This window comes from Mesocricetus auratus, unplaced genomic scaffold (genome assembly GCF_017639785.1).
Source record: "Mesocricetus auratus isolate SY011 unplaced genomic scaffold, BCM_Maur_2.0 Super-Scaffold_4256, whole genome shotgun sequence".
Classification (NCBI taxonomy): domain Eukaryota; kingdom Metazoa; phylum Chordata; class Mammalia; order Rodentia; family Cricetidae; genus Mesocricetus; species Mesocricetus auratus.
In genome coordinates this window covers 118,065,024-118,087,778 of record NW_024429182.1, presented here as the reverse complement: position 1 = coordinate 118,087,778, position 22,755 = coordinate 118,065,024, and the positions used below count along the sequence as shown (strand labels likewise).

Genomic DNA, 22,755 nt, shown 5'->3' with positions numbered 1-22,755 from the left:
CTTGGAAATGTTGGAGAACTATCCACCAGATACTGTGGAAATGTTAGAACCTATTTACCAAATAGTGTGAAAATTCTGGGGAAGTATCCACCACATATGGTGGAAATGTTGGTGAACTATCCACCAGGTACTGTGGAAATGTTGGAGAAATATCCACCAGGTGCTCTGTGAAAATGTGACTGACTCTCCAGTGTTCCAAGAAGATACTACTGTGGATTAACGAGTATTCTCAGCCTCGCAAGAGCAGTGCCTCTGCGAGACTGGCGCTGTAATAAGGGATAAACCAAGGAAACTAAAGGGCTGGAAGATTCTAGGCACCAGAGAACTGGAGCAATCCTCTGAGAGATGAGCTGCAAAGAACCATGCCTGGAAAGGATGTAGTGTAAAATTACCCTGCTGGGCATCCAGAATTTACAGACATTTAAATAGGAGAACAAGCCCACATGAGTAAAAGTCTGCTTGTCCTTAGAGTGTCTATACTGGGAGGGAAAGAAGACAATTTCCTCCCACACTGGTACAAGTACTTAAAATGTCCACTAACACCAATGTGTAGGGCCTGAAGAGATGGCTCAGTGGTTGAGAGCTTATGCCTTTAACTATTTAATAAATGGCTTAATAACTCATACAAAAGAGACAACTGGGTCTTTTCAGTTGTCACCTTGATGTTCCCTCTGAATTTGGTTCTTAGCACCCACATAGTGAGATTCACAATGGCCTGTATCTCCAGCTCCAGGATATCCAACAACCTCTTCTGGCTTCCTTGGACACCTGCCCACACATGGCATTCACTCATATAGACGCACACTCTTTCACAAGAATAAAAATGATAAAAATAAATCTTCATTTTTTCTCTTCCTTTGTTTTTTATTTAAATCAGAAACAAGTTTGTTTCACATGTCAGCCAATCCCAGCTCCCTCTCCCTCCCCTCCTCCCCATCCCTCCCCACCAGGCCCCTAGTCCCCCACCCAATCTCCACTCCGATCCCCCAGGGAGGGTGAGGTCAAAAATAAATCTTTAAAAAATACAAAAAGCAGGGCTGGAGAGATGGCTCAGGAGTTAAGAGTACTGGCTACTCTTCTAGAGATCCTGAGTTCAATTCCCAGCAATCGCATGGTGTCTCCATTTATAATGAGATCTGGTGCTCTCTTCTGGCCTGCAGGCAGAACACTGTATACATAATAAAGAAATTAAAAAGATACAAAAAGCAAAAAAAAAGCAAAAAACATATTCTGGAGCCCATCCACATCCCTAACACGTTGGGGGAGGGGCTCACAAGACCCCACACCTAACTGAGGAGCTGTTGTCCATTAATAACTTCTAGGGAAAAGGGATTCCCCCCCCCCCAGTGGTGTCATCACTAGTACTTTCGTCACGCCTCAGTAAATAATCCCACACTCAAGGTCATGCAAGTAGTCCTAAGTAAATTCAGTGGGTCATAAAAAGAAAATTCAAGCAAGAGAAATGGGGACTCAATGGGAACAGGGGTCCAGAGGTAGTTGGGAAGGAATAAGAGAGGAAAATGGGCCTGAATATGATCAAAATATACTATGTGACATATTAAATTATCAAAAGAATTAATTAAAATATTTAAAAGGGATGGGACATGATAATCCCAGCTCTTGGGAAGCTGAGACAGGAGTTCCCAGCCAGCCTAGACCCATAGCAAGACTCTGTCTCCAGCAAAATTCATATTATTGACTGTTAAGTGAGAAAGGGCATGAAGTCCATGGTGGTCTTTGTTATAGGGAGGTTGTTTGTTTATTTGTATATGTAGTGATGGGTTGCATTCATGAGAATGGTTTTAACAGAAGTATTTACTCTGCCAAGCAGAGAATGTAAAATATTACCATGCTCATGTAAGGATAATTGAGACTGGAAAGTCTGACACTTTCTTTTCCATATTTTTTTCATCTATTGAGGAAAAAAGATTTGATTTTGCCGTAAACAAGGTAAAATGTGTTCTTTCTAAGACTCGGGTTTGAATTCCCAGAACTACAAAAGAATGTTCTAAGTGATCAGAACCCTTGGGGGTGGATGAAAACCACAATTCTTAAGTGTGTCCAAGCACCTGAATATTTGACTGTGAACTTACGGTCCTACCCCTGAGTGCTGGGACAATAAGCAGACACAGCCAATGCCTGGTTCACGATTAATGCGAACACAGCAAAAGGAAAGGGCCACACACACACCTAGCAGGAAATGTCCCACCGTTTGTGCCAGCAGGATGGAGACAGCTGTTACCTGGGCCAGAGTTGGGCCTGCGGGGCACTTTCCAGTGAGGGAATTGCCCCTGGGGAAAGCTATCACTAACGTCTGAGCAGTGCCTCCAAGACCCTGTGAATAGCAAGCACCGGTGAAGTGACACAGGCGAGGGTGAAACAAAAGTCACCTCCCCCTTTATTATAAGGAGAAATGTATATGAGACAGGTGACAAAAGGAGAGGCAGGCCGTTTCAACAAGGGAAGCATGTAGTGCATCAGGTCTCCATGGAAGAGGAAAATCCAGATTTCCATATGGAATTCTCCCAATCTTTCTGACTAGGGAGAGGGTCAGTAAATGCTTCTGTGTCTACGGAGTTCGTTGCCCAAGATCCTAGGAGGGTTTACTATTTCCTGGTCTGGTTGGTTGCTTTCTGGAGCCCTGGGCGAGCTTCCAGGTCAGGTATGAGGAACGAGAGACAGGTGGCTCTGCGTGGGTGCCGCCTCGTGGGTGGGGGGAGCCCAGGAGCGCCAGTCGGTGGAGAGTGAGTGGGAGCCTTGAGCTTTGAAGTCCTTGAATTAAAGAAAAATCGCTGCGTGTGGTCAGGTGAACCAGATCTCACCGGCTGGGTGGGGATGGAGTTGGAGGCTAGAAGTGACCTTATGAAATGCAGGATTCTGCTAGGTCACCTCTGAGAGCCTAAGGGCAGCCGACCTCAGGTTCTCACCAGCCTGGGCAAGGACCCCGAGGAGGACCCTACACTGATTGCATTGCTAGGTGCGAGCCAGGCTAAATTCAGGACTCCTGAAGCCGCTCACTGGGGCCCTCTGGAGAGAGAGGGGGGCTTTGGGCAGGCGTTGGATCCCTTCGCCTCTCCTCGGAAGCTGTTGCCATGGCCACAGGGGACTTTTGATGTGAAGCACGATGACCCCCTCCTCTCCATCCTCCCCCCCCCCCGCTTGCCTTCAAGATGACGTCAGAGACGTCAGCCTCCCTGACAGGCCACCTGTAGGCTGGTCTCGCCTTTAAAGCAGCTGTGCCCCTGTCCCTCCGAAGTCCAGCCGGCGGCCACCATGTCCACGCTTGGGAGCATGCTGCGACTCCAGACCTACCTGTCTCCCCTTAGCGCGAGCACTGCGGCGGACAGGACAGACGGCCGGAGACTGGCAAGTACCCACCGAAGGCTCTCCGGGGTGGAGGGGGTTTCTTCCAGAAGGAATCAGAGAGCAGAGGCTACCCTCCACCCCCACGGCTGTCTCAATCCCAGCCAGCGCTCCCATCCAGTCCCTTCCCCTGGTCAAGACTCAGATTTGAGGAGCAGCCCAACCCCAAGCCCCAACCCCAGCTCCCGCGGCTGCCCCGGAGGGGAGGGGAGGATAGGGGAGGGGGCCGCTTGACCGCGGGTATGGTGTCTCCCTTCCTCCAGACCGGAGGGCTGAGAAACCGGCTCGGGAGCCCGCACTGAGCTCTCTGGCCACCTGGAGTAAAGAAAGGGGTGTGAGGGCGAAGCCCCGCGCTGCCGCCGCCGGGTCTTCCACGCCTTCCGCCCAAACTCCAGATGCAGCCGACCTGTTGCCTGCAGGAAAGCGTCCCGCAAGGTCGGAGCGCCAGGAGTCCACGCAGAAGTCAGCCGTGATCCTGCTGGGGAACATCTCGAGGGTCCAGCGCACACAGAAGGCAAACGTATACAGTGCCGGGAGAAGCAGAGGGTAACCAGCCCAACGCAACCAACCCCCCTTCCTACCCTTGCGCCATCAGCTGGTGGCCCCGCTAGCCCGGGGAAGTCAAGGGACTGTGGGGGCCGGGGGAGCAGCTACTGAAAAGGTGAAAACGGGGCACACACATCCAAGGCTCCTCTTTCTACTCTGTGGGTCCCTGTCTAGAGGTCAGGATCCCGTATTAAGGTCCCTGCAGCCCCTCCCTGAGGAATCCAGCTTCAGCACCATTCATTCAGCACCAGAAGCTGGACAGCACCTGGTCCTCCCAGAATCTGAGGTCGGTTCCCACGCTCTGATCACCCTGCGAGGCCCATTCCCCCACGCTTCCACAGAATCCGTTCAGACGAGGCCAGGAGGTGAGATGCGGTTTGTACAGGAAGGGAATGGGAGGGGGGCTCGGCTTTCTCATTTCTCCAGGGGTCCGAGTGTCTAGGGAATCCCTAAACCAGAGGGGAAACAGCGAAGTTCAGGAGACGCACCCACAGGGTCTGGTGGGGTCGCCCGGCACTAGTCTTCTATGAAGAATCGTCACGTTTGAGTCTGTCTTCTCCCTAAATCTTACAGGGAGTAAATGAAGGGGAAAAACCATGGAGTTGGAGAGAAAAGGTTCTGAGACTATGGTAGGAAGTATTACATTGTGTCTGGGTTCCAGCCTTTGGGTGTAGATGTTGTCTGCCCAAAGTGAACATTCAGGTACACATTTTTTTTAAATCTGAAGAAGCCCTAAGAGCTTTTGTAGAGGAGCACAGATGATTGTTTTGCCGGGGAGGAAAAAGCCAGGGAGGGGGAGAAGCTGTCACAAAAGGGCTAATGGAGGTGGGGGAGGAGGAGAGCAGAGCGGACAGGACGCCAGCTCTAGTGTGGTTACCAAGCAACCACCCGCAGCCCCTGCTTCCTGTTGCCTTGGTAACAGTGAATGGAGGGGCTTTGGCTACTGTTTATCTGTGAGCACCTTGATTCTCTAAATTAAATATCTCCTGGTAGCCCCTGCCTCAGCCTGGGCTGCGTGGGAGAAACCGCCATTCCCATGTACTGCTCCAATTACCAATTACCAATTACCAATGAGGATGCCCTAGGTGATTTTCCCCCAGTTAAGTCAAGGATGTAAGATCCCCAAAATCCTTCCCACCCGTACCCCAGTCTACTTCAGAGATGAAATCATAACCTGCCCAACCATTTTCTTGGGATTTGCAGTTTACAGCCCTCTCATTTAACCCTTTATACTAGAGGAGCTACCCCCATACACACACACCCTTTCCCCTTTAAATGACGCACAAGAGATACAAGACATTGTTTAAGTGTGTCTTCTGTAGATACAATTGGTTTGACAGCCCCCCTCCCATTCTTTACTCGGGAGATGGGTCTGGATTCTGGATTGCCTCACTGCTGAACTTCACAGTGAAGCGAGGTTAACAATTAGCCACTAGCACAGCAGCATTGGATGCTTCAAAAGTCTAACTTATTCTTTTCCTCCTCCGCATTGGTTTCGTCGCAAAGCCAGCACTTGCAGACTCAGTCCTCCGGCTTTTCTCCCTGCCCCTGGATTGGCAGGCGCTCTGGCTCTACTTTTCCACCTGTCACCATCACTTACTTGTCTGCGTGCATTTGTAACACTTGGGTGGGAAATCTTCAGACCCACAAATTCTCTAGCCTTCTCAGGGGGTGAAGGGGAAAAAGGAAATGCCCAAGAAGTTACCGAGCAACCTGGTTTATGCATTGATTCATCTAGAATAGTTCTCACTAAGAGCCAAGAACTTGCTTCCAGAACAAAGCTGTGTTTCACACTGCCGTCATCCGATGACACAGATAGAGAGAAAACCCGCTGCTCCAGACGGTAGCTACCAGTATGCCTCACATCAGCAAATGGGATCATATTTCCATTCCTTCATCCTTCCCACACAAATTGCAAATACAACATTATAATGAACCATTCTATATAGCCTATGTTTAAAGTCCTCACTCCCCAAAGAGACGGCCTGTTTAGATATACTATGTGTGGGGGGCATTTACATCAAAATGCCTTTCTCTTGCATGTTACTATAGAAATCTCCTTTACACCAAACCAGACAGCTAGTCTGCTTTTTGCAGTTTGCTGCTTAGAGGATTGCCTTTTCCTTTACTAGTTCTCTGGGCTAGCTATCACTGATTACATCAGTAACTCCCCCAGCAACAATAGTCTTTTACTTAAAATTATTACTATTATCATTTTTCTCATTTCTTTATGGACAAAGGGTTTACTTTTCTTTCAAGAAGATAACTTAGACCTTATTGGCCAGAAAGGAAAAGCCAATCTCTCATTGGTTGGTATGTATCGCCTCATTGACCAATAAGAGGATGCCATTTATCCTTTACTGACTAGCAGGGAGAGCAGAGTACCCAGAATGATTGAGCCTGCCTTAGTTTTATCCAGCAGCAAAGGACAGGTTCAGAATTCTGGAACCCAGGGTCAGGGTCTTGCTTTACCTGGTTCAGGTTGTACTTGATTTACATGAATTAAGTTTGGTGCTTATTTATTTGTATCTCACTCAAACATACCGATGGGGCACATTGTTCTGTGTTTTCCCACTTTATGATGCATCATAAATGTATTTCCAAGGCAGCATAGGTTATTTGTAGTATCAGTACACCAGGGGTACAGGGATCTGAGATCTCTAGGAATACAGTGTTGGTCCTTAAGTGTGAGGGATTTGTGAAAAATTGGAGCGAACAGGACGGAGAAGAGGGAAGCATACCTCACCTGCGATGGGCAGGCATCTCTGTGCTGGGGACTCTGCTCAGCCTTGGCGCTCTAGGATGGTTTTGCGTTTGCTCTTTGGCATGTTGGCAGCTGCCCTTTCGGTGTGAAAACAGGATGGATGGAGACAGTGACTCAAATACAGGAGAAGGGCAGACTGGCCACTGTTCGGGAAGGCTCCTGGCAGGTAGGTGATGGTCCCTGGAACAGTGTGGGGGCAGGTCAGCTTTTCTGTCACCGTTTGTTTCCTTCTTCTCTGCTCCAAGCCCTGAAATGCGGATGTGGATTCCAGTTCTCAGGGAAAAGGTGCGTCGGGGGAGTCCACTGAAGATTCTCTTCGTCCGGGACAAGCACACCTGGAGGATGCCTGACTGTGAGTACAGGCTCAGTTTGTCCCTCCTGGATTCTTGGGACAGACACCATCAAGGGACACCTTCTCCCCCCTCCCCATGCTGGGCTGAATTCAGTGGGACCATGCGCTCCAGGGCGAGGCTGTGCTTCCATAGTAGGGGCTCTGATTCTTCCAAGGTTGAAGCAGGGGCTCAAGACTAAATCTTCCGGGACAGTACCAAGAAAAGCCCTCTGACTTCTCTGTGACAATGGTAGTTCAAGTGCTGTGCCTACCCCCACCTCGGGCTCTTCCTCCTTATCTAAAGCTTCATATTCTCCCAGCCTGCCTCACAAAAGATACATGAAGGCTCAATTAATTGTTACCATGGTTACATGGAGTGGCCACACTGAGGATTCCTATCACCCATTACTGTCATGAGGTAAAAGAGAGGAGGGGTTTGGGGATCGTTGTCATGGAGGAAACCATGGAAACCATGGTTGCTAAGGGGACAGCTCTAAATTCAGAGCCAAGAAATGAGAAGTGGGGAGTGACACTTAGTGGGCTCAAGGGCAGGTCACTATTCCAAAATGCGATCCTCTGAGACTGTAGCAGTGTTTTGGGTACCTTGCATCTTCTTCCAACTCAGAGAGAGCTGGAGTTTAAGAATTTCAGAGAGCTCGAACCACCACCAGGTCAAGACCATCCTCACTGGATCTATCGGGAGAAAGGCAATAAAAACGGATTGATCCCATGCCTACCACAAAGTTTTGCTGCCTCTGGACTCTGCCTCTCTGCCACTGTTTTGCCAGGCTAGTTAGGAAGAGTCCTCGCCCCCCTAGACAGTGTAGGGCAGTGACTGAGTTGGTGGCTTTTGAATCAGGGTTACGTGAATTCAGGTCTACAAAGTGATATACAGATGGCTTCTGAGAGTCTCTCTGAAGTTTTCTGTCACGTCCTTTAGCTTGTCTCTTATCACCTGAAGGTCATGCGGAAGGTCCCTACCACCTACTCTTGGCTCAGCAGCCCAATTAGACTTGATCTTTAGCACACACTGAGGTCGAACCTCACTGTGGTCCTGGGCTAGAACTGGGGACACACCTTGCATTCTCTGCAAAGCACTTTTTAGGGTTTAGAGTGTAGAACTGTGCCCCATCCCAGGCCCTGGGCTCTGAAGGGGTTGGACTGAGAGTCCCTACCCACCCCATTTGCTGATGACTGTCCAGGCAAGCCCTTCCCTAGTCTAGAAGAACAGAACAAATCAAAGGATGGAGGTGGGGTGGGGCAAAGAGAACCAGCTAGCAATTAAAAGGCAAAAGAATTAAAAGCACCAATCAGGAAGGGTAATAATCCTTCAGCTGCTGCAGAAATACAATTAGGGCCATGGGCTCTTAGAGTTACCAGGATATTGTGGCTTTTCCTAATTAAGGAGCGGATGTGCCCTGCCCATGCAATTAGAGGCTGGTTCAGGCAGTGGGGGCCCTGCCTACCTTTTATTAAGGTACTACAAGGGGAATTAACCAACCATACAGCCTAAGTCCCCTTGCCTAGTAGTCCCACTTGACTCTGAGTTGCGGGTTATGCGCTCTGGGAACCCTTGGAAAGGGGAGAAGAGGCCTGGGGTAGGCACTACTTGGAGCTCTTCCTTTTATCCATTCTCAGTGGTAGCACAGGGTTTTATGATACCTGAAGAAAATATGGAGACATGGGCTGCCCCACCTGCTTTCTGTGAGAAATAAGATTCCCACATGATTAAAGGAAGCGTCCTCACTGTGGAAAATAGGGGGAGAAAGAGAGGGGGATTTCTCCCCCTTTTGGGGCCGGAGACTCCAGGGAGTTCTGGGATGTGTGGGGTACGTGGGGCGGGGAGTTGTATGGGGTGGTGCAGTGGAGAACACAGGGAAAATTGTGGGCGTGGGGGAAACGCTGGCCTTCCCTACAGGAGTGTCCAGCTGATAACAGGTGGTGGCCAAGGCCCAGAGGAGGCGGTACACAAGGCCATGGACAGGCCAGCCCCGTCTGGAAGACTAGTGATTTTGTTGTTGTCACTCTATACTCAACAACAAGTCCCAGTCTGCCACACGGTGCTGGTCCTCTCGGCATCTGGGGGAGGTATGGGAGCCCCATTTCTGGATGTATTTTCTCTGCCTTCTATGTTCCCTAGCAAGCACCTCTAGAAACTACCAAACTATTCCTCTAAGGCCTCGACTGAGGACACCTCAGAGGGACCCCTCCAGAAACAAGGACACTGAATCTGGAGTGGGGCAGGGGACAGGATGCCTGTCCTCAGGGAATGGTGAGCGGCTCTGCATCCACAAACCCTCCCGTGGGCTTATTCATTCACCTTACAAGCTCCTCCTTGGCGAGAGACACCACTGGGCCAACAGACAGGCCTCACAGAGAGCAGGTGCTGTGCTCCTTCCCTATCACCTGGTGGGCAAGTGGGCCACCCGATCCTGGCTGGTCTGCAACGTCTGTGCCTGCCTGTGGGGAGTAATGGTATAGAAAGAACTCTTCAATGCCAATAAATAGAATTTTAGAAGCCCTGGCCCTGCCTGTGCTTGGAGGCCACCTCGATGGCAGAAGTAGTCATTTCCCCACAAATGTGGTGGCAAGTGCCTTTAATTCCAGCACTCAGAAAGGAAGGAATGGAGGGAGGAAGGGAGGAAGGAAGGAAGGAGGAAGGAAGGAAGGAGGGGAGGAAGGAAGGAAGCCCTTTGCAGCCCTCCATCCTTTCTGGGTGTCATGTAGCCCAGGCTGGCCTTCAGTTACCTATGTAGCTAAGGATGATCCTGAACTCCCATTCCTCCTGCTTCTGCACCGAGCGCTGGAATTACAGGCATATGCAACCATACTCGGTTTATGCAGTGCCGGGGGCACAAACCGAAGGCTTCACACAGAAGCAAGCTTCTACCACCCGAGTCCTCCAGCCCTTCTCTTTGCTTTCTCTTCTCTTCCTCTCCCACTCTCTGCCCTCCCTCCTTCCCCCTCCCTCCTTCCCCCTCCCTCCTTCCCCCTCCCTCCTTCCCGACATTCGTTCTTCCATTCATTTGCACTACTGGAAATAGAACCTAGGGTTCTGTGCATGCTAAGCAAGTGTTGTATCCCTCTGCTACACCCCAGCTCCTCCCCTTTCTCAATGCCCTTGTCTGGAGGCCACCTTGCCCTAAGGTGGGTACCAAGTCCTGATGTTGACACACTCGGTGGAAATAAATTCCTCAGCAACAAGCTCAAGCGCCCTCTCTGTCCCTTTCCACGCTGAGTCTCACTGTCGTCCGGGACCCATGAAGCAGACAGAGCGTGCTGTAGCACCTGACACTGAGGTTGGCCGGGGGCCACACCTTCAGAAACCGTGAGAATGTAACCTCGGCTAAGCTAAGCTCAGCAGGATGGTGACTAACACTCGGAAGCTGTGTGACCTTTGGCAAAGGCACTTAGCCTCTCTGAACCACTTCACTTCACCTGGCTGTCCCCTCCCCTCCTCCAAACGGCTCTTTCCAATTTCTCCTGGCTCCAGCCCTGCCAGTAGGCAGCCGGTCCTATTGAAAATCTCATTCACACTTGAGAAGGCTACAAATTGGGTCACTCAGCAGGGGTCCGTCCTGCAAGCCGCAGGTGGAGTGTGCGAACACGCACCCAAGTGTGTTAAAAGAGATAATGGGCAGGGCTAACAAGAGGAGAGGGAGAGGGGGGGTGGAATCTCCCCCGGATGCCCTCAGCATCCAGGGGTGACATGGCAATGAGAAGACTTCCATCTTGGGTTCAGGAAGCAATAACTCAGGAAGGGGAAGGAAGTGAGGTGTATGTCTGATCCGAGAGCTGGATAAGACCACCTCAGAGCTGTGGGTGTCGAGCAGACCCATGGCTCTGAACTCAAACTCCTCGGTTTCAAGCCTCCTTCCTCTGCTGTCATGCTGTGTGACTTCCACACAGGCGCTTGCTGTCTCTGAGCTTCACATGCTGCTGATCCCATCTACCTAGCTAGGTGGTCATGATAATTCGGCAAGGTGGGGGGGTTATATTTTTTATTGTGAGCCTAGTCTTTAATAGCTGAGTCATCTTTCCACGGGGGGGGGTGTTAATAACACACGATGCCTCTTGTCAGTTTTCCTCTTCTCCAGCCCATCACCCTCATTTACTTCAAAGCCTTCCTACTCCCTTCCCACATAGTTTCATCAGCCCACTTAGCATTGATCTTCCCCTTCCCTTGTCTATTTCAAGTCAATCAATACATAATAATGCATAATAAAAATTATGGAGTCTGATTAAACCTCTCCTCATCTTAAAGACACGAATCAAGGTTTAGACAGGTGACAACTTGCCCCAAGTCACCTGGCAAAATAGACAGTTCTTTAGTTTCTAAGGTAAGGGGACGTTTTAGGGCCTCTGCAACACAAAGGGGTCGTTGACTCAAGGGTCAGATCATCTGGGTCTCCATCAAAACCTCTGGTAAAATCACTGTGCACGCGTTTCCTTTCATACACGGGGCCGCAGCGCCCTCTGCTGGTCTCTGGGTACCTGCTCTCCAGCAGCGGTTCTCGGTGGGCCGGAGTGAAGAACCGATCCAGATCTTGTTAAGTCAGAAACTTGGGCTGTGACCCAAATGTCGGTGGTTTTTCAAGCTCTCTAGGATCAGTCGAAACTGAAGACCGCCGAATTAAGGGTTAATTTGATACATGAAAAAGACGTGGCTTAGAACAGTACAAGCAACGGTGGTGAATAAAATTCTCCAGATGGAAGCACCCCAGTCTTGCGTGATAAAAATCAAGTGTGATATTAACCTGGGCCTGAGTGCTGCACGTCCTACGGAGGTGGGGGAAGGATAATGGCACCACACATGTCTAGGTCCAAAGTCCAGTTCGGTCGCCGTTGGTTTTGGAGTGATGTTGGAGGGGGAAGCTGTTGAGTGAAGTAAATGATTTACATGTGGTCCCTTCCATTCTACCAGCTGAGCTTGAACTTGGTCCTGCTTCCGGATCACTACCAAGCAGCTTGTTAGCTTGGAGACAGATTGCTGGGCTGGCTGTGTGGTTCAGTGGTAGAGTGCTTGCCTCATAATGTGCTAAGGCACTGTGTCCTATCCATGGCAACACACACACAATTGCTAGATCCCACTTCCTTGCTTTTCATTCAGGGAGTCCAACCACTTCCCGGGCGATGCCTATGGCTCTGGCATATAAAGAACCACCACTCTGAAAGTCAACCCGACGAGCATCCCCTGTCAGATCTGCACCCAGTCAGTAACAAGGACATCCCCACAACACTCTCCTCAGCTGTCCTCAGGATGGGTACTCTCCTCAGCTGTCCTCAGGATGGGTACACATGGCGTAGGACAGCGCATGGGGCATAATTTGCAAAAGCAAAAATATCAGTTCTTGCCAGGTGTGGTGGTGCATGGCTTTAATCCCAGCACTGGGGAGACAGAGGCAGGCGGATCTCTGTGAGTTCAAGGCCAGCCTAGTCTACAGATGTAGTCCAGGACAATCAGGGTTACACAAAGAAACAATGTCTCGGAAAAACAAACCAGAACCAAAACAAACAATCAAGTTTTACTTCCCAAATGTTTCCTTTCCCCCACTCACATCTGCAATGGTAACCTCGAACGGCTGGCTCCTCCTGCCTCCACCTCCCAAGCGCTTCGACAGCAGAGGTGCACCAACCACACCCCTGAGGATCAAACTGTGCATCTGAAAATCACCTAGAGGAAGGCATCCTTAGAGGTGGGGCTTGAGCCAGGCCCAGCTCACAAAGTTTCTGTTATGGAAAAGCTCCCAGATGTTTTCACTCAGGATTGGGAAAGTGAGCTCAGTGGCTTAAGAAGTGAGGATGGGGTCCGGCGGTGGTGCACGCCTTTAATCCCAGCACTTGGGAGGCAGAGGCAGGCGGATCTCTAAACCCTGTCTTGTAAAACCAAAAAAAAAAAAAAATAAAGAAGTGAGGATGGGTCCTGCCATCCTTAGTCAAAATGCCAACTGTCCTGAATGCCTAGCACCTCCATTCTTTTGTTTGCTAATATTAATGACATAGATCTAAGTAGACACAAAGGATGTACCATAAATAGTGACATCTTAAGAAAATTTTAGGTCAGTATGATTGCTCAGCTGGTAAATGAGCTTGCTGCCATACTTGACGACCTAAGTTCAACACCCAGGACCCTTGTGGTAGAAGGGAACATGTTTTTGAGTTATCTGACCCCCACACACACACCATAAAACATATGAATGCTGGAGATAAAGCTGGCTGGTAGGGAGCTTGCATACAGGAAGCCATGGGTCACATCCTCTGCCCCTTGTACACTGAGTATAGCACATGCTTATAATCTTAGCATTTGGAAGGTGAAGAGAAGAAGTTCAAGGTTATCCATGGCTACATAGCAAGTTGGGGGCCAACCTGGGCTACACGAGACCCTTAAAAATATTGGCTGAGGGGTGATTCAGGGAGTAAAGGTGCTTGCTGCCATGACTGACAGCCTGAGCTGGATCCCCAGAACCCCCCTGGAGGAAGGAGAGAACCAACTCCCACAGGTGGTCCTCTGACCTCCATACCAACCCCATGGCATGTGCATACCTACGCAGATACAAAATAAATGTATTGGAAAAAAAAGCCAGAGCCGGGTATTGGTGGTGCATGCCTTTAATCCCAGCACTCGGGAGGCAGAGGCAGGCGGATCTCTGTGAGTTCGAGGCCAGCCTGGTCTACAGAGTGAGTTCCAGGATAGCCTCCAAAACAATACAGAGAAACCCTGTCCTGTCTCTAAAAACCAAAAAAAAAAAAAAAAAAAAAAAAGAAAAGAAAAGAAAAAAAAGCCAGTATTGTCAAATAAATGCAACCAAACCTCCATAGTATAACCATCTTGATTTTAACTTTACCAATTGTTTTTTATTTTATTTATTTTATTTTGAGACAGGCCCCTTGTAACCCAGATGGCTTCCAACTTGCTATGACCTTGTACCCTCGACCTTTGACCTCACCTCCCAAGTGTTGGGGTTGCAGGCATGTGCCGCCACGACCTAGCACATTATCTTTAAAGACAGTGCATCAGTACATAGCCCTAGATGGTTATCACGCCAGTCACATTATCAGTTTTTGTTTTTGTTTGTTTGTTTTTTGTTTTGGTTTTTCGAGACAGGGTTTCTCTGTATTGTCTTGGAAGCTGTCCTGGAACTCACTTTGTAGACCAGGCTGGCCTCGAACTCACAGAGATCCGCCTGCCTCTGCCTCCCGAGTGCTGGGATTAAAGGCCACATTATCAGTTTTTAAAGTTATCTGATGACTCTTGGAAGAGATTATACTGACTTTTACCCAAGCACCATGCTCCAAGAAATCTACAATGGGGAAGACTTTCTCCCTCCATTTTGAGTTCTGGAAATAGCTTTCCATAAAGAAACACCTCTTCACATATAGTGAGATGAAATTCATGAGCGCAGCGGTCTTGCCACATCCACAAGACATTGTTTTCCTCCAGTCCTCCCAGCCTCTGGCTCTTATGGAGACAGTGCCCAAGCCTTGGGAGAAGGGATGTGACACAGACATCTCCTTTATGGCTGAACACTCCACAGCACTTATTTCCATCTTGACCTGTTTTGAGTGTCTGTGTTAAGGGCTGTCCAGTGCACAAAGAAGCTTCTCTAATGAGGTCTTAGAGTTCCATCCATCTAATTTATGAAAATACAAATTTTTTTTGTTTTTTGAGACAGAGTTTCCTCTGTATTGTTTTGGAGGCTGTCCTGGAACTCGCTCTGTAGACCAGGCTCCAACTCACAGAGATCCGCCTGCCTCTGCCTCCCGAGTGCTGGGATTAAAGGCGTGAGCCACCAACGCCCAGCGTCAAAAGATCTTTGAAGGCTGAAGTTCATTGGGCATCAGATCAGAAAGGGTAGGCCTTCACTAGCATCTGGGACAGAAGAAGGAGGAGTCTTACTAACCTCCAAACACTGCCCTCTCCGCGCACAAGCCACGCCCCGTAGGTGGCCCCTCCTCTTCTGGTCTGGCACACCTACTCGAGGAAGACCAATAAGAAGAGGCCTTAGGCGGGCTCTGCGGCCCAGAGAACCAATAGGCGGGCAGCCGGAGCCGGGCTTGTCCGGGCAAGCAGTCGCTGCGCCGGGCGAGAATTTCCACGTGTAGGCCAGAAAGCGCGGACCGGTCTTTAGGTGAGCTGCGAGTCGGCCGGGGGAGTCCGAGCCGGGAGTCGGCCCGGGGAGTCCCTGCCTGCGGGTCACTGTCGCCAGCCGCCTGCCGCTCTCGGGGCGGGGCGGTGTGCACCCAGACCGGCGTGCGGTCTCACGCGGTCCCGGCCGGTCTCGGGGACTGTGGGCCTGAGGAGGCGGCGACCGCAAGGAGCGCCGGCCGGACGCCACAACCAGTGGGGAGAGCGTAGTCCCCACAACCCTCCTTGGTCTGGTAAGCTTTTGGGTAGCACCGGGCTTTGCTAAACTGGGATCATTATCAGAATCGTGACCTGAGGGTGGGTCTCGGGTCCTGTCCCCAAACTTTGCCTTCTCCCTAGGGCTACCTAGTCAAAGCTCGCGGTTAATAATCAGGGGACAGTGCCTTCCCGAGGTCATCTGGTTATTTCGAGCTGGAACAGGATCTAAACCGGCCCTCTGATAGAGACCTGGTCTGCCAGCAGAGAGATGGCCCTTAGGCTACTGACGACTCTGGCTTTGCAGTTTCTTGGGCGCCTTCGCATCTGGAGTCCTCTTGGGCCAGGGACCCTCACCTGAAAACCGAGTGCCTACCGTACTGACCAGAGTTAAGACGAGAGAAAATTTTGTATGTGCCCTTGTTGAAAGGGCTGTGCCCTCTGGATACTTCTCTTCAGCTAAATTGAGTTCCATTCAGTGGGTTCTCTTGGTAATTGTTGGTTCTGACATGTCCACAGGGCCAGGGACTATAGGAAATGACTGCTTTTATCTCTTCAGATACAAGGCCAGAGACGGTTCCTCAAGGGAACCTAATATTAGCTTCTTTCAAACCTTGCCAGCAGGGAAAGTCCATGGTCAGCAGGGCCAGCACAGGTCTTCTGGGCCAGTTTTTTTTTTTCTTCTCTTCCATTGCTGGGCTAGGGCAGTTTGAGATCCTGAATTTGTCAGTTTCCGAGATGTGGTTTGTGGATATGAAGAAGTTGCTGGCAATTTCTGTTTAAAAGAGGGAGTGCTATTTGGAGAGCGGGTGAGCGAGCCGAGAGCAGGTGAGTCAGCAGGGCTCACCCAGTCTCCTCCTGGCTAAGTGGGCAGTACGCCTCATACAGGACTTCCCCTCTTTTCCCCCCTCTCCTGGGCCACCACTGCCCAGGCCCCTAGTCTAACCTCCAGTGAGGCAGCTGTGGTGTCCCCTAAAGCCCTCCAGTGTCTTCCCCTTGTGTTACTGAGCTCAACCCCGTGTCACTTGCCTGCAGTGACTCCCCATCCCCCCTCCACCTGTCTCCGCACCCCCTGCTACCAAGCCATTGACAGACTGCACCAAAATCTTGGTCCTCTCTCCTGGGCTCTTGGCTTCGTGCCTGTTGCTTCCCTTTTCTGAGCGCCCTTCCCCTCCCTGGGCTACCCGGGGAATCCGTCTGAAATGATGCAGCGTCCCCTCTATTGCCAGGCCCTCCTTAACTCAGGGTTTCTTCCTGTTTGGGTGCCTACTCGGGTTCCCAGGTCCCCTTCCTGTTAGTCCCGCTGCCCTGGGGTTCCAAGGATATTGAGCTCTGTAGTACCCCAAGGCCGGATACTGGGAGGCCCAGCTTGGGCTTCTGAAAGGAGTCTTCCAAAAAACAGGGAGAGCAGACACAGTCTGCAGCTTGCTGACTTGAGGCAGCTCTGAGACTGCCCGATGTGTTGTAGTACACAGGTGAATTTCTTTGCTCCCAGATAGACAGCTAATGTCCTGGATCAGGGCTGCTGGTCTACATTTTACCGGCCCACCTGGGTGTCTCGGGCCTCCCTCACCTGACCAACAGACACCAGGGTGGGGACACTCACCTAGAGGAAGAGTGGCTTGTGGATGGACCACGAAAGTCAGTGGCAGAAGATGAAGTTTGAAAAAGGAAGCAGCAGCCTCCCCAGCTGTGATCCATCTTGTACTATATGGTGTAGCCTGGTGGCTTCAGGTGGCCCCTCTGCCTCAGCACCAGGCCTTTGTCCCTGGGGTCTCCCGCTGCCCACTGACCTCTGACCGGTTACTGTTCTCCATTGACATGGAAGTGACTTCCAGGAATCATCTGCAGGCTTAGTCTCTTTGGCCTCCTTGTACCTCTAGCCAGCTCTCGGCACACCATCTGCTGCATTTCTGTGTCTCTGGTCAAAACAAGCTTCCTGGCCAAGGATCCGTCTTAGTGGCCACCCAGCATCTGGTATAGTTGGGACCCCGGAGAATCTCTTGGCAACATTGGGGAGATGCAGGGGTTCCAGACAGCTTTTGCTGGCACAGTGCTGCGACTGAGTCTGCAGCGATGGGGGCACTGAGTTCGATGGAGGCAGCTCTGGCCTAAGGATAGCTGGCTGCCCAGTGTGAGAGAGAATCTCCTTGCTGGAGGAAAGGAGCAGAGAGCTAGCTAGCTGTTGAGCCTTACTGTGCGTGAGGTATGTGTACGTCAGACACATAAAATAAGGGTGGTATCAGTGGAGAGCTTGCAGAAGGCATGTATGGCATGTGTGGTGTTCGGATGCAGTTTTTAGTAAAGGTGTCTGAGTTTCAGTCAGGTACTTGAGCTGCAAATACCACCAGGCGTGGCCTGGCATCCTCCTCCAAGTCCCTCTTCTGTGTGCTCTCTCTCCAGCACCCTGCCCCGTTGGAAGATAGCTTCTCTTGTTCCTGGCTGTGAGCTGCCTGGCATGGTGCTGGGAGAGGCCTCTGAGTCTACTCAGTGTCCATCCCTCGCCAGCCCGAATACCAAGGATGTGGCTCGGAAAAGACACAAGAGGAGAAGCCGGCAGCACCAGCGGTTCATGGCCCGCAAAGCCTTGCTGCAGGAGCAGGAGCTGTGGAACATGGCACCAGGGCCAGGACCCTGCCCTCTGCCCTCCCCATCACAGACATCAGCAGACACAGAGGCTTCGGGCAGCAGAAAGCAGCGTCCCAAAGCCACGTCTAGCAGCGGTGGCCCATGCAGCAAAAGGCCTGTCCCCGGAGAGACCCCAAGGCGTGGGCCTAGCAAATGTGTTGCCATTGACTGTGAGATGGTGGGCACGGGCCCTCGTGGGCGGGTGAGCGAGCTGGCCCGCTGCTCTGTGGTGAGTTACAGTGGCGATGTTCTCTACGACAAGTACATCCGGCCTGAGATGCCCATCGTGGACTACCGCACCCGCTGGAGTGGCATTACCCACCAGCACATGCGTAAGGCCATCCCCTTTCAGGTGGCCCAGAAAGAGGTGAGGACTCTGGGGTCTTGTTTGGCCTGAAAGACAGGTTGGGGAGAGAAGCCCTGGTTTAAGTCACCGGGGCAATGTGGGGCCTTGAGAAGTTGCTTCACCAAATATGCAGTTCCTTTTCCAGAGTACGGGTTAATATAAATCCAGGTGATGCCTCTAAAGGGTTGCCAGGCTGAAGGCAGGGGGCTGCTGGTAGAAAGGTTATATGAAAGGTAAAGGCACAACAACTTACAAAATGTTGGGAGTCTCTAAAATTTGCCTACAGTCCTGTCACATTCAAGTGTTGTTTTAGCCCATCTCCTGAGGGTTTTTCAGTGCTTGGAAAAAATGATCAGTCGTTGGGATCCCACTAATACTAGGAATGTTTTATCACATAAATAGAAGCCCTAAGTAAGACACATTCAGTGATGCCCCAAGCATTGCATTGGAAAGACTTGATCATGAATAGAAGCAATAGGAAGGTAATCTGTGTGAGCCCTCCAACTCTGATCCCTGCCATCCATGTTTGTGGATGGTAGTGATCCCTGGAGCAGGCTCACTTGGGCTTACGTCTATGTTTGATCTCTCCCCCACTTGATGGCAGGTGGAGTATGAGACTGGGGGTGACCCCAATCAAAGTCTAAATACGTCCTACTCATCTGCCTCAAAAACTGGGTTCCATGCTATTAAGGGTAGACCATAGAAGGCCAGCAGCTAATGACCAGGAGTTGGCAGGCCTTAACCCTGTTTCTCTGAGCATGGGGAAGGTGCTGGGCAGGGAGGAACAGGGTGTGTCTAAACAGCTGCAGAGCAGGTTTAGAGGGTAGGTAGGAGGAGTCAGTGCACTCAGGAGCAAGGAACTGCCTCATTGAGCACTAACAAGGACTTCTACCAGGCATGGCTCTGTTGGTTTCATTCAACCGGTCTTTATTGATCAGCAGATAAGTTGGCTGGGAGACTGAGGTAGGAGGGTTGATGTTAGTTCTAGCCTGGACTGCAGAGTGAGCCTTGTCTCAAAAAGACCAACCCATTAAGCAAAAGCAAATCAGTAAATGCTGTGCTCTGGGTGGACATCACTGGTCAAGTCAAAGGAGCTTATTGTGCGGGAAGGGAGACTAGATCATCCCAAAAGCTAAATCCCTACCTAGAAAGTGTGGCTAGCTTAAAAGAAGGACCGGGGCTCCTGGGTAGATGAGGGTCATAGGAGACCCTCCAAGGAAGACTGATGAGCTGAGACCTCGGTGGGTGAGAAGGTCTTGCAGCCAAGAATTGCCTGTGCCGGTACAAAGCTGCATGGATCTCCCAGTTGAAGGCCTGGCTTACCCTCACAATGGTTCCCTGGAATGCTGAGACAGTATCCCTTTTGCAGGTGCTAAGATGGGTTTGTGTTCAGACTTGGGACATCATGGTCAACTGGGGCTCAAAGGCGCTCCCTTCCCTACTGCTGCACCCTTCTAGAGTGGTTCGTGCATCAGTGCTAAGGGCACTCACGTGTGTCTCCTTCCGGCCTGCTCTCTCCTCACAGATCCTTAAGCTCTTGAAGGGCAAGGTGGTGGTGGGCCATGCACTGCACAATGACTTCCAGGCCCTCAAGTATGTTCATCCTCGGAGCCAGACCCGGGATACCACTTACGTCCCAAACCTGCTCAGCCAGCCCAGCTCCCACACCCGAGCTCGAGTCTCTCTGAAGGACCTGGCCCTGCACCTGCTGCACAAGAAGATCCAGGTATGCGGTGCAGTCTCTTGGGGCGGGGCTCATGTGCCTGTCATAGCTGCTGAGCTGTGGATAGGCCTGTGGACTATGGCCACCTCCTTTCCTGTGGGAGTTCCCTAGTGGTAGTGATTCTTCTAGACTCATCTCTGTAGGTCTTTGCCCTCCTAACTCCTGGCCATAGTTATCCTGTATCCCCGTAGGATGTGCTCTGACTCACACTCAGATCAAGGGGCCTGTGACTCTTAGCTTCTGGAGCAGGAAATTGTTTTTTAATGTGTGTGGGTGTTTGGCCTGCATGTATGTCTACACACAGCATGCATGGTGTACTTTTGGGAGGCAGAAGAGGGCATCAGGTCCTCTGGGACGGGAGTTAGACAGTTGTGAGATGCCATGTGGGTGCTAGGAATTGAACCTGGGTTTCTGTGGAAGGGCAGCCAGTGCTCTTAACCATTGTGCATCTCTCCAGCCCCCACATAAAGAGATGATTATTTTGGTTCATGGTTTAGTAGAGTCCATGAAGCTGTATATCTTTAGTGAAGTAAGCAGAGAAAGGAATAGAGACGGTGTACTCGCAAGGTCTTTTTCAAAAAAGGTAATCTGTTTCCTTACGCTGAGTCCCACCTCAGAGTTTCTAATACCTCTCAAAATAGCACTGTCAGCTGGGGAACAAGCCCACAACACAGGAGCCTTTGGGATATATTTTGTTTCTTGACCCTTGGAGGCCATCTTTGCTTCGGGGTTGATGGTCCCGCCCATTTCACCACCTAGTGTTGTTATTTTTGCTCCTGTTCTAGGTAGGTCATCAGGGACACTCATCTGTGGAAGACGCCATGACAGCCATGGAGCTCTACCAGCTGGTGGAGGTGCAGTGGGAACAAGAGGCCAGCAACGCCCAGGCCCTTCCTGAGGACAGGGGATCCGACAGCAGCACTGACGTGGAGCAGTACATGGAGGATCAGTACTGGCCTGATGAGCTGTCCCAGAGCACCAGTGCAGAAATCAGGGAGGCCCAGGAAGGAAGGGAGTGAGACGAAGGAACAGTGAGTGGGAGAGCCAGAAGTGGTCCTCCCTAGACAGACAGGGTAGGTAGTAGCCTGGAAGACGGGGCAGAGCACTCACTTGACCACATGCTGGTTCACAGCACCACCTCCTGTGACTAAGGGATGCTTTTCCCAAATCCCTGTGGGTTTGCTAATGACACCAGGCAGGCTGTGTCCTAGTGCCTAACAGATACAGGGAAAGTGCCACAGAACTGTCCAAAGTTGTCACTGGCTTCCTGAGCCAAGTCTTCTGCGGTCACTGCTGTGCTACTCTGGGATAAAGCATCTATCTCTCCTGGAGTGGTGGGTGTGGTCGGTGTCCAGGACTCCCTCTTCCATCACTGGCAGGGTGATGTTCATTCAGTTGCTGTTGCTACCTCTCTTCCTCCACAGATATGTTCAAAATGACAGTAACTTAAAGAGTTAAGTAAGGCCCTTGAGAAAGACATGCGTTCCCTGTCTGTTACTTTCTTAATAGATGTCCTATGTCCTAAGGGTAACTTTAGGGGACTATGTTACTAAGCAAGGACTCTAATAAAACCTCATCATTACTGCCTTGAGACATTGGGCAAGCCTGTGACTTCCCTGTTGAGCCTGTTTCCCCTCTCTAAGTTGGGGAGAGTGACAGACCTACCTCTTGGGTGTCTAGGTGCGTTGTGCGCATCCTCATGATGGGAGTGAAAGTGCTCTATTCAGGCCGGTGCATGACTTCTGAGCAGCTGTGTCCCTGGCAGGACTCTTGTTGGGCTTTCCCAGCAGATGAGGTGGGGGCCAGGGCAAGAGCATTGTAGGGGAGTTCTGAGTTCTCAACAGGTCCTGCTACAAGCTTTTGGCTTCACGTCAGCATCTGGCCACTGTGTTTGGGAAAGTGACAGCGGTAACCCAGACAGGGTCAGAAAGGAAGGAACACTAGTGAGACCACACTTCCAGCTGTCAGTCCTGATGGCACAAAACCTTAGTTGAGTCATGGATTGTATGCTTGCTCGCTCCTCCCTGCCAGGGAAGAGGAAGCTGGCTGAATCATCACTGTGGCCCGGCGCCAGGGGTAAGCTCTTGCTTCCTTAAAAAGCAGCAACTTGTGCCAACCTCACTGCTGGGTAGTTTGATGGCTTCATTTGTGGCTTGAAGGGTGGTGGAACCGGTAACCTGTGGAAGTATACTGTGAGAAAGAACTATCTTGTACTGAACCATTAATGCAGGAATAATAAATTATAAAGCTCAATTGGAAGAGTGAGTGAAGTGATCCTTTCTAAACAGTCAGTGCTGCCCTCAAGGGTGGCTGGTTGAGGGTTGGGGAGGGCTAGAGCGCTGAGCTTTGCTGGGTGCTGGTCTTGAGGTGGCGTCTTTGGGGATCTAATGAAGTTTGTGACTTCCTTTTGAAGTTGCCCTGTTACATAGCCCACAATTTAACTTGGTTTCTTCCCAAAACTATATGCTTACATTAAAAATTCTTGGGGTATTTTGTTGTTGAAAAAGGATCTCGTGATAGAACCCACACTTCCTGTAACTCCTTATGGAGCTCAGGCAACCCTGCCTCAGCCCACTGAGTGCTGACATTGTAAGCACTTGTTGCCACTCCTGATAGACTGCCCTTTAGGAATAAGATTCCTTTGTGTGTGAATAATGTTAGGCCACCTGTCCTCACACAACATGCTCAGTCACCCTCTTGGCTATTGTGAGTT

At 50.8% G+C, this 22,755-nt stretch overlaps 1 protein-coding gene and 1 long non-coding RNA gene across 6 annotated transcripts; one reads left to right on the top strand and one right to left on the bottom strand.

The window, feature by feature from the left end:
* Nucleotides 1–1,098: 1,098 nt before the first annotated feature.
* LOC121133469 lies at nucleotides 1,099–13,597 on the bottom strand. 4 transcript variants are annotated; one of them, XR_005870322.1, is made up of 6 exons: nucleotides 11,499–13,597; nucleotides 9,325–9,464; nucleotides 6,656–7,697; nucleotides 3,313–4,358; nucleotides 2,243–2,335; nucleotides 1,099–1,154 (listed from the first exon to the last, which is right to left on the bottom strand). It is a non-coding gene; the product is annotated as an uncharacterized LOC121133469 (long non-coding RNA). The 4 variants fall into 4 exon arrangements; XR_005870318.1 differs by having other exon boundaries at nucleotides 2,243–4,358; XR_005870317.1 differs by lacking the exons at nucleotides 1,099–1,154; nucleotides 2,243–2,335; nucleotides 3,313–4,358 and having other exon boundaries at nucleotides 5,207–7,008; nucleotides 7,608–7,697; nucleotides 11,499–13,590.
* A 1,442-nt stretch (nucleotides 13,598–15,039) lies between these two features.
* Aen (apoptosis enhancing nuclease) lies at nucleotides 15,040–22,295 on the top strand. 2 transcript variants are annotated; one of them, XM_013118907.3, is made up of 4 exons: nucleotides 15,040–15,133; nucleotides 17,749–18,340; nucleotides 19,845–20,045; nucleotides 20,828–22,295. In XM_013118907.3, the coding sequence occupies exons 2-4, from the start codon at nucleotides 17,804–17,806 to the stop codon at nucleotides 21,059–21,061; spliced, it is 972 nt and encodes a 323-aa protein (XP_012974361.1). In that variant the 5' UTR covers nucleotides 15,040–15,133; nucleotides 17,749–17,803; the 3' UTR covers nucleotides 21,062–22,295. The 2 variants fall into 2 exon arrangements, with proteins under 2 accessions (XP_012974361.1, XP_012974360.1); XM_013118906.3 differs by lacking the exon at nucleotides 15,040–15,133 and adding an exon at nucleotides 15,245–15,383.
* Nucleotides 22,296–22,755: the final 460 nt, after the last annotated feature.

Excerpts from the sequence above, each read along its gene's own strand:
- Aen (XM_013118907.3), top strand. The coding sequence starts at position 17,804 with ATGGTGCTGGGAGAGGCCTCTGAGTCTACTCAGTGTCCATCCCTCGCC. Across the intron at positions 18,341-19,844 it reads TTCAGGTGGCCCAGAAAGAG|ATCCTTAAGCTCTTGAAGGG; the intron begins GTGAGGACTCTG and ends CTCTCCTCACAG. Across the intron at positions 20,046-20,827 it reads TGCTGCACAAGAAGATCCAG|GTAGGTCATCAGGGACACTC; the intron begins GTATGCGGTGCA and ends CTCCTGTTCTAG.